The sequence below is a fragment of the Sapajus apella genome, unplaced genomic scaffold (assembly GCF_009761245.1).
Source record: "Sapajus apella isolate SASKATOON/1434 unplaced genomic scaffold, GSC_monkey_1.0 scaffold71, whole genome shotgun sequence".
In the NCBI taxonomy this organism is placed as follows: Eukaryota; Metazoa; Chordata; class Mammalia; order Primates; family Cebidae; genus Sapajus; species Sapajus apella.
In genome coordinates this window covers 9,553,320-9,562,907 of record NW_022437011.1, presented here as the reverse complement: position 1 = coordinate 9,562,907, position 9,588 = coordinate 9,553,320, and the positions used below count along the sequence as shown (strand labels likewise).

The 9,588-nt window shown below is 49.5% G+C and overlaps 1 protein-coding gene and 1 non-coding gene across 2 annotated transcripts; both read left to right on the top strand.

The window, feature by feature from the left end:
- The first annotated feature begins 7,018 nt into the window (after nucleotides 1–7,018).
- Nucleotides 7,019–7,122, top strand: LOC116531695. The gene has a single exon (XR_004260526.1). It is a non-coding gene; the product is annotated as a U6 spliceosomal RNA (small nuclear RNA).
- A 629-nt stretch (nucleotides 7,123–7,751) lies between these two features.
- Nucleotides 7,752–8,261, top strand: LOC116531662 (60S ribosomal protein L23-like). Its single transcript, XM_032250560.1, has one exon. The coding sequence runs from the start codon at nucleotides 7,788–7,790 to the stop codon at nucleotides 8,208–8,210; it is 423 nt and encodes a 140-aa protein (XP_032106451.1). The 5' UTR covers nucleotides 7,752–7,787; the 3' UTR covers nucleotides 8,211–8,261.
- The last annotated feature ends 1,327 nt before the right edge of the window (nucleotides 8,262–9,588 follow it).

The window sequence follows — 9,588 nt, the reverse complement described above, 5'->3', positions numbered from 1 at the left end:
GGCTGGAGTGCAATGGCGAAATCTTGGCTCCAGTGTAATGGCGCGATCTCGGCTCACTGCAACTTCTGCCTCCCGGGTTCAAGCGATTCTCCTGCCTCAGCCTCCCAAGTAGCTGGGATTACAGGCATACACCACCATGTCCCGCTAATTTTTTGTATTTTTAGTAGAGACGGGGTTTCACCATGTTGGCCAGGCTGATCTCGAACTCCTGACCTCAGGTGATCTGCCTACCTCAGCCTCCCAAAATGCTGGGATTACAGGCATGAGTCACTGTGCCCAGGTCCTATATGATACTTTCTTACTTAGCCATGACCAGTCTGTCTTACCAAACCAGACCGTATGCTCCATGAGAGAAGGACTTGGGCTGTCTTGTGCATCACTGTGTCCTTACCACACAGGGCAGTGCCTGCGACATAGCAGGTGCTCAGTAAATACTTATGGAGTTAGGGAGGGAAAGAATGAAGAGAAGGAGGGAGGGAGGACAGAAATCAATAAAGACAGATTTATAAAGAACAAAGTCTGGGTTCTGGTCCCCAAGACTAGGAGGCACTTTGAAACCTCAGTCACCCGCTCTGGAGAATGGGCAGGCCCTCTATCCCCGAGGCACTTCAGTCAGTGCCATCGTGGTCACGCTGTAGGATCCAACCCCTCCCTGCAGTGCTGTCACAGGCCTGCCTCTGGAGCTGCCCTTCCTTCCCCACACCCCATCTCAGAGAAGCAAAAATTAATTTCCTTTGGCATAAACTGATTTTGATGAGCCCAGTCCCCAGCTAGTCCTCACAGATCCCTGGGGGAGCAATGCAGGGAATGGCAGGCAGCAGCATGACTTACGGGCCTCGAGGCTCCAGACGCCCAGCTGCTTCTGATGGCTCTGGACACTTCCAGCCCCCCTAAATCAGCTGCCACACAGCGACCTGGACTGCTGCCCAGCCCGTCCTCAGTCTCGGCTGGTGCCCCTGGCAGGCGCCTCCCAGGTCAGAGGGCGCAGGCTGCGTGGAAGTAGGTGACTTCATCCAGGCTGACTCACCCTAGCCAGCCACTGGGGAGGGACTGCAGGAGGGAGGAGGTCTTAGTCCCCTCCAACCTGGAGCTTTGGCAGGGATCCTCACCCTCCCTCTGCACCCTCAGGTGTTCCCCAAACCAGACTGTGCCCTACCCTACTCCATACCATCTGTCAACCAGAATCCACACTGAAAGTCCTGCAGCTGGTCCAGGCCTTCGGCTCAGAACCCAGGCCCACTACCCCTCTTACCAGCCAGGCAAAGCAGACCAGCACTGTAACCTCTGAGACTCAGTTTCTTCATCTGTAAAATGGGCATAGTGACCCCTGCTCCACCCAAGAAGTATTGGGTGAATCTGGCTGATGTCAGAAGGTCTCAGAGATAAGAAAGTACCATACGGAAGAGGGGACGGGAAGCTAGATCAGTGGAACCCTATACCACAATGCTGAGCCCAGATCTCTTCTCCTGGCTTTCAGTGCCCTGAATGAACGCCCTCCCCTTTGCCCCCTTATACTCCGCCCTCTGCCTCATTTAGCATCTTTAAGTTCCACAGATAGGCTGCCCTCCTTCCTGTTGCAGGCCTCTGGGGTGCTATTCTCCCAGCCTAGAACTGGGAACTCTTCCTTCCCACCCCATCTTCTCTGCCTGGCTCAATCCTATTGAACGCCTAACTCTCATCATCTTGGAGGATGGATGGTATGAGATAGGATGGGGCACAGTCTGGTTTGGGGAACCCCTACGGGTGCAGAGGAGTTCAGCTGAAATATCACTTCCTCCTTTCTAGCCTTTCTGCCCCTCAGTTTGACATCAGGGCCCCATGTCTGTGCCCCCACAATCTAGCTGTTCCCCTACATTAGCGTCATTGTCTCACATCTGCCTCCCAGATGCTGGCCTTGTTCTCCCCAGTGCCTGGCTCATGCCTGGTGCTCACTACCACGGGCTGATTTGAACTGCAGGCCTGTGCCTTTTCCCGCTGGCTGGCTGTGGCTGTCTGAAGCACTGTGTTGACAAGGATTCCAAGGGTGCACACACACGCACACATAAGCACCCCCGGCACAAAGTGAGCCATCAATACACATCCACTGTTAAATTAACACTGGTGTCACTATTAGGAGGTGGTTTTAGGATCTGCACCCTCCCCTAACCTGTCTCACGTTTGCGGCAACCCAGGGTTGGGGAAGGAAATCAAAAAGGACTTCTGTTCTCAGATTACCGGAAGACACCTGCCTGTAGCAGAAAGAATATCAACACGGTCCAGCTCATGTCTGTAATCCCAGCACTTTGAGAGGCCAAGGCGGGGGTATCACGAGGTCAGGAATTTGAGACCAGCCTGACCAACATGGCGAAACCTCGTCTTTACTAAAAATACAAAAATTAGCCGGGCGTGGTGGCACATGCCCGTAGTCCCAGCTACTCAGGAGGCTGAGGCAGGAGAACACTTGAACCCAGGAGGCAGAAGTTACAGCGAGCTGGGAAAAAAATACTGAACCCCCGTCTAAAAAAAAAAAAAAAAAAAAAAAAAAATCCAGAGGCAGGCCAAGCTAGGTGGTTCACGCCTGTAATCCCAGCACTTTGGGAAGGTGAGGCAGGAGGATCACCTGAGGTCAGGAGTTCAAGACCAGCCTGGCCAACATGGTGAAACCCCATCTCTACTAAAATACAAAAACTAGCGAGGCCTGGTGGCAGGCACCTGTAATCCCAGCTACTTTGGAGTCTGAGGCAAATGAATCACTTGAACCTTTGAGGCGGAGGTTGCAGTGAGCTGAGACCGCACCATTGCACTCCAGCCTGGGCAACAAGAGTGAAACGCCATCACAAAAAAAAAAAAAAAAAAAAAAAAAAAAATCCAGAGGCCGGGGCCTGGTTCACGTTAACAGAGAACACTCCTCAGCCTGCACCTCTGAGGACTGTGTATAGGCTCAGAGGGTGGGGACCCCAGAACTAGGGTCATTTCCAGCCATGGTAGAGTCCTTATTCCTAGGACCCCCACCCTGAGATCCCCGTCTTCACACAATTGCAGGGTGTACTGTGAAACCTTTTTGTTCTTTAGAGACAAGGGAGGGCAGTGGCACAATCATAGCTTACTGTAGCCTGGACCTCCCAGACTCAAGAGATCCTCCTGCTTCAGCCTCCCAACCAGCTGGGACTACAGGTGAGTGCCACCATGCCCACCTAATTTTTGTAATTTGTGTAAAGACACAGGGTCTCCCAGGCTGGTCTTGAATCCTGGGCTTAAGCAATCCTTCTGCCTTGGCCTCCCAGAGTGCTGGGATTACAGACGTGAGCCACTGCGCCCAGCTGGTGAAATCTTCAGAGCAGGGTTAAACCTCCACTCTCTCACTCTCAGCTGTGTGACCCTCAGCAAGTCCACCTCAATGGATCTGTTTCTTCATTTACTTATTTATTTTTGAGACAGGGCCTCATGCTGTCACCCAGGCTAGAATGGTGGCACACTCACAGCTCACTGAAGCCTTGACCTCCTAAGCTCCAGCAATCCTCTCACCTCAGCATCCCTAGTAGCTGAGACTACAGGCATGTGCCACAGACCTGTGTGTGTACCACCATACCTGGCTAATTTTGATATTTTTTGTAGAGACAGGGTTTAGCCTTTGTATTAGCCTGTTTTCATGCTGCTGATAAATACACACCTGAAACTGGGAAGAAAAAGAGGTTTAATTGGACATACAGCTCCACATGGCTGGGGAGGCCTCAGAATCATGGCGGGAGGCAAAAGGCACTTCCTACATGGTGGCAGCAAGAGAAAAATGAGGAAGAAGCAAAAGCAGAAATCCCTGATAAACCCATCAGATCTTATGAGATTTATTCACTATCACGAGAATAGCATGGGAAAGACCGGACCCTCATGATTCTATTACCTACCCCTGGGTCCCTCCCACAACACATGGGAATTCTGGGAGATACAATTCTAGTTAATATTTGGGTAGGGACACACAGCCAAACCATATCATTCTGCTTCTGGCGCCTCCAAATCTCATGTCCTCACATTTCAAAACCGATCATTCCTTCCTTACAGTCCCCCAAGGTCTGAACTCATTTCAGCATTAACCCAAAAGTCCACAGTCCAAAGTCTCATCTGAGACAAGGCAAGTCCCTTCTGCCTATGAGCCTGTAAAATCAAAAGCAAGCGGCCGGGTGCAGTGGATCACACCTGTAATAGCAGCACTTTGGGAGGCCGAGGTGAGTGGATCATTTGAAGTCAGGAGTTTGAGACCAGCCTAGCCAACATGGTGAAACCTCAGCTCTACTAAAAACACAAAAATAAGCTGGGCATGGTGGCACCTGCCTGTAGTCTCAGCTACTTGGGAGGCTGAGGCAGGAGACTCACTTGAACCTGGGATGTGGAGCCTGCAGTGAACCAAGATCACACCACTGCACTCCAGCCTGGGCAACAGAGCAAGACTCCATCTTAAAAAAAAAAAAAAAATCAAAAGCAAGGTAGTTACTTCCTAAATACAATGAGGGTGTAGGTATTGGGTAAATACAGCCATTCCAAACGGGAGAAATTGGCCAAAACATAGGCATTACAGGCCCCAGGTAAGTCCAAAATCCAGCGGGGCAGTCAAATTTTAAAGCTCAAAAATAACCTCCTTTGACTCCTGCGGCACTTTGTCATGCTGATGCAAGAGGTGGGTTCCCATGGTCTTGGGCAGCTCCACCCTTGTGGCTTTGCAGAGTACAGGCTCTCTCCTGGCTGATTTCATGGGCTGGCGTTGAGTGTCTGCAGCTTTTCCAGGCGCACGGTGCAAGCTGTATGAGGATCTACCACTCTGGGGTCTAGAGGACGGTGGCCTTCTTACAACTCCACTAGGCAGTTCCCCAGCAGACACTCCATGTGGGGGCTCTGACCCCACGTTTCCCTTCCGCACTGCCCTAGCAGAGGTTCTTCATGAGGGCCCCACCCCTGCAGCAAACTTTTGCCTGCACATCCAGAAGTTTCCATATATCTTCTGAAATCTAGGCAGAGATTCCCAAACCTCAATTCTTGACTTCTGTGTACTTGCAGGCTGAACACCACATGGAGGCTGTGAAAGCTTAGGGCTTCCACCCTCTGAAGCCGAAGCCCATGCTGTACATTGGCCCCTTTCAGCCACAGCTGGAGCAGCCGGAACACAGGGCACCAAGTCCCTAGGCTGCGCACAGCATGGGGATCCTGGGTCCAGCCCAAGAAACCACTTTTTCCTCCTGGGCCTCCAGGTCTGTGATGGAAAAGGCTGCCAGGAAAGTCTCTGACATGGCCTGGTGACATTTTCCCATTGTCATGGGGATTAACATTAGGCTCCTTGCTATTTATGCAAATTTCTGCAGATGGCTTGAATTTCTCCCCAGAAAATGGGTTTTTCATTTCTATCGCATAGTCAGGCTGCAAATTTTCCAAACTTTTATGCTCTACTTCCCTTATAAAACTGAATGCCTTTAACAGCACCCAAGTCACATCATGAATGCTTTGCTGCTTAGAAATTTCTTCCACCAGATACCCTAAATCATCTTTCTCAAGTTCAAAGTTCCACAAATCTCTAGGGCAAAAGCAAAATGCCACCAGTCTCTTTGCTAAAACATAACAAGAAGCTGGGCATGGTGTCTCACGCCTGTAATCCCAGAACTTTGAGAGGCCAAGGCAGGCAGATCATGAGGTCAGGAGATCAGACTATCCTAGCCAACATGGTGAAACCCCGTCTCTACTAAAAATACAAAAATCAGCTGAGCATGGTGGTATGCACCTGTAGTCCCAGCTACTCAGGAGGCTGAGGCAGGAAAATCTCTTAAACCCAAGAGGCAGAGGTTGCAGTGAGCCAAGATCACACCACTGCATCCAGCCTGGTGATATGGTGATAGAGCAAGACTGTATCTCAAAAAAATAAATAAATAAATAACAAGAGTCACCTTTACTCCAGTTCCTAAAAAGTTCCTTATCTCCATCTGAGACCACCTCATCCTGGACCTTATTGTCCATATCATTATCAGCATTGTGGGCAAAGCCATTCGACAAGTCTCTAGGAAGTTCCAAACATTCCCACATTTTCCTGTCTTCTTCTGAGCCCTCTAAACTGTTCCAACCTCTGCCTGTTACCCAGTTCCAAAGTTGCTTCCACATTTTTGGGTACCTTTTCAACAACACCCAACTCCTGGTACCAACTTACTGGATTAGTCCGTTTTCACACTGCTGATAAAGACATACTCAAAACTGGGAACAAAAAAAGATGTAATTGGACTTACAGTTCCACATGACTGGGGAGGCCTCAGAATCATGGTGGGAGGTAAAAGCACCTCTTACATGGCACCAGCAAGAGAAAGATGAGGAAGAAGCAAAAACAGAAACCCCTGATAAACCCATCAGATCTCAGGAGACTTATACACTATCACAAGAATAGCAAAGGAAAGATGAGCTCCCATGATTCAATTACCTCCCCCTGGGTTCCTCCCACAACACATGGGAATTCTGGGAGATAAATTCAAGTTGAGATTTGGGTGGGGACACAGCCAAATCATATCAATCATGTTGCTCAGGCTGGTCTTGAATTCATCAGCTCAAGTGACCCACCTGCCTCAGCCTCCCAAAGTGTTGAGATTACAGAGGTAAGCCACCGTGCCTGGCTCGCTCCTTCCTTCCTTCCTTCCTTCCTTCCTTCCCTCACTCCCTCTCTCCTTCCTTCCTTCCTTCCTGATTCATTTATTCATTTGAGACAGAGTCTCACTCTGTTGCCCAGGCTGGAGTGCAATTGTGCGGTCTTGGCTCACTGCAACCTCCGCCTCCTGAGTTCAAGCAATTCTTCTGCCTCAGCCTCTCGAGTAGCTGGGATTACAGGCACCTGCCACCACGTCCAGCTAATTTTTGTATTTTTAGTAGAGATGTGGTTTCACCATGTTGGCCAGGCTTGTCTCAAACTCCTGACCTGATGATCCACCCCCGCCCCCCTTAATCTCTCTCAAAGTGCTGAGATTATAGGCATGAGCCACTGTACCCGGTCTGTTTCTTCATTTATAAAATGACAATGATAGTGCTCACTTCAGCAGCACATACACTAAAATTGAAATGACACAGAGATTAGCATGGCCCCTGCGCAAGGATGACACACAAATTTGTGAAGCATTCCATATTTAAAAAATAATAATAACAATGTTAATGAAAGCTGCCTCTCAGACTTCTTAGAGCAATTAAGGCCAGTCATGGTAGCTCATGTCTGTAATCCCAGCGCATTGGGAGGCCGAGACGAACAGATCACCTGAGTTCAGGAGTTTGAGACCAACCTGGCCAACATGGTGAAACCCTGTCTCTACTAAAAATACAAAAATTAGGCCAGGCGCAGTGGCTTATACCTTTAATCCCAACACTTTTGGAGGCCAAGGCAGGTATATCACTAGAGGTCAGGAGTTCGAGACCAGCCTGGCCAACATAGCAAAACCCTACCTCTACTAAAAATATAAAAATTAGGCCGGGCGCGGTGGCTCAAGCCTGTAATCCCAGCACTGTGGGAGGCCGAGGCGGGCGGATCACGAGGTCAAGAGATCGAGACCATCCTGGTCAACATGGTGAAACCCCGTCTCTACTAAAAATACAAAAAATTAGATGGGCATGGTGGCGCGTGCCTGTAATCCCAGCGACTCAGGAGGCTGGGGCAGGAGAATTGCCTGAACCCGGGAGGCGGAGGTTGCGGTGAGCCGAGATCGCGCCATTGCACTCCAGCCTAGGTAACAAGAGCGAAACTCCGTCTCAAAAAAAATAAAAAAATAAATAAAAATAAAAAATAAAGCTTTCCGGCGTTCAAGATGTCGAAGCGAGGACGTGGTGGGTCCTCTGGTGCGAAATTCCGGATTTCCTTGGGTCTTCCGGTAGGAGCTGTGATCAACTGTGCTGACAACACAGGAGCCAAAAACCTGTATATCATCTCTGTGAAGGGGATCAAGGGACGGCTGAACAGATTTCCCGCTGCTGGTGTTGGTGACATGGTGATGGCCACAGTCAAGAAAGGCAAACCAGAGCTCAGAAAAAAGGTACATCCAGCAGTGGTCATTCGACAACGAAAGTCATACCGGAGAAAAGATGGCGTGTTTCTTTATTTTGAAGATAATGCAGGGGTCATAGTGAACAATAAAGGCGAGATGAAAGGTTCTGCCATTACAGGACCAGTAGCAAAGGAGTGTGCAGACCTGTGGCCCCGGATTGCATCCAATGCTGGCAGCATTGCATGATTCTCCAGTATATTTGTAAAAAATAAAAAACTTTAAAACCATTAAAAAAAATAAATAAATAAAATAAAATAAAAAAATAAAAAATAAAAATAAAAATTAACCAGGCATGGTGGTGCATGCCTGTAGTCCCAGCTACTTGGGAAGCTGAGGGAGGAGAATAATTTGAACGTGGTGGGGGCGGAGGTTGCAGTGAGCTGAGATCGCACCACTGCACTCCAGCCTGAATGACAAATCAAGACTTTATCTCAAAAAGAAAAAAAATTACTTAGGCGTAGGGGCACATGCCTGTAGTCCCAGCTACTCTGGAGGTTAAGGAGGGAGAATCACTTGAACCACTTGAAAATCACTTGAGGGGGGAGGTCACAGTGAGCCGAGATCTCACCACTGTACCCCAGCCTGGGCAACAGAGCGAAAGTCCATCTCAGGAAGAAAAAAACGAAAGGATTAACTGAGATAATTGGGTAAAGAATGCACTTAGCATTTAGCTTGAGGTCTAGCAAGTGCCCGGTAAATATTACCCATAATCATCATCATCATCCCCCTGAATGCTGTGGCTATGCATGGTTTAAGATACCCATGTCGATCCTAGTCCCTGGTCTTCCACACAGTTAACTCCTGGAACTCTCACAGCTGACTACACTGTCATCCCCACTTCCTAGACAAGTAAAGTGAGGCTTAGAGAGTCTGGGACTTTTCAGACTGAAAACTCCCTGAAGGCAGAAGCCATCTCTCCCAAGCCCCTGCTCCTCTTAGAACTGAGGCTGCGTCTCCCCATCCGACCAGGTGTTTTGTCTCCCCTCTTTAGCTGGGCTCTTTTTTAGGCCTCCAGCTAAGCTCAGAGGAGCAAGAGGGGTGAGGTCCAACCTCCCTGCCTCCTGTACGGCACAAGGAGAGGTTCAGGCTATGGACAAAGGTCAGCATAGGCCTGCCATGTCTTTGCTGCCCCAATTAATGCAGGGAGGCCTCGTGACTGCCCCTACCAACCTCCAAAATGGCTCCAGCTTCTCACCTGAATAGGCTAAGCCTTTGAAATGAGGCTGTAGCATTGGAGATGATGGCTAGTAGGGGGAGTCAGCAGCTCCCTGGTCCCCAAGTCCCCCTCTAGGCACTCCTATCAGTGTTGGCTCGTCAGTATTGGCCACCACATTCCTGGCGGATGGCTCTGGGTGCCCATGCCATGACAGAAAGAGCATGAAAGCTTCCAGTGCACCAGCGAGCCAGGGTGAATAGGGGCCAACTCCTTCATGCAAGCAGGCTCTATAGCCCACCTGCTAGCAGGAAATAATAGCATCAGATGGCAACCACCAAGACACACACACACACACACACACACACACACACACACACACTGCGCCTGGCCAGGGGATAGAGTCTTTAC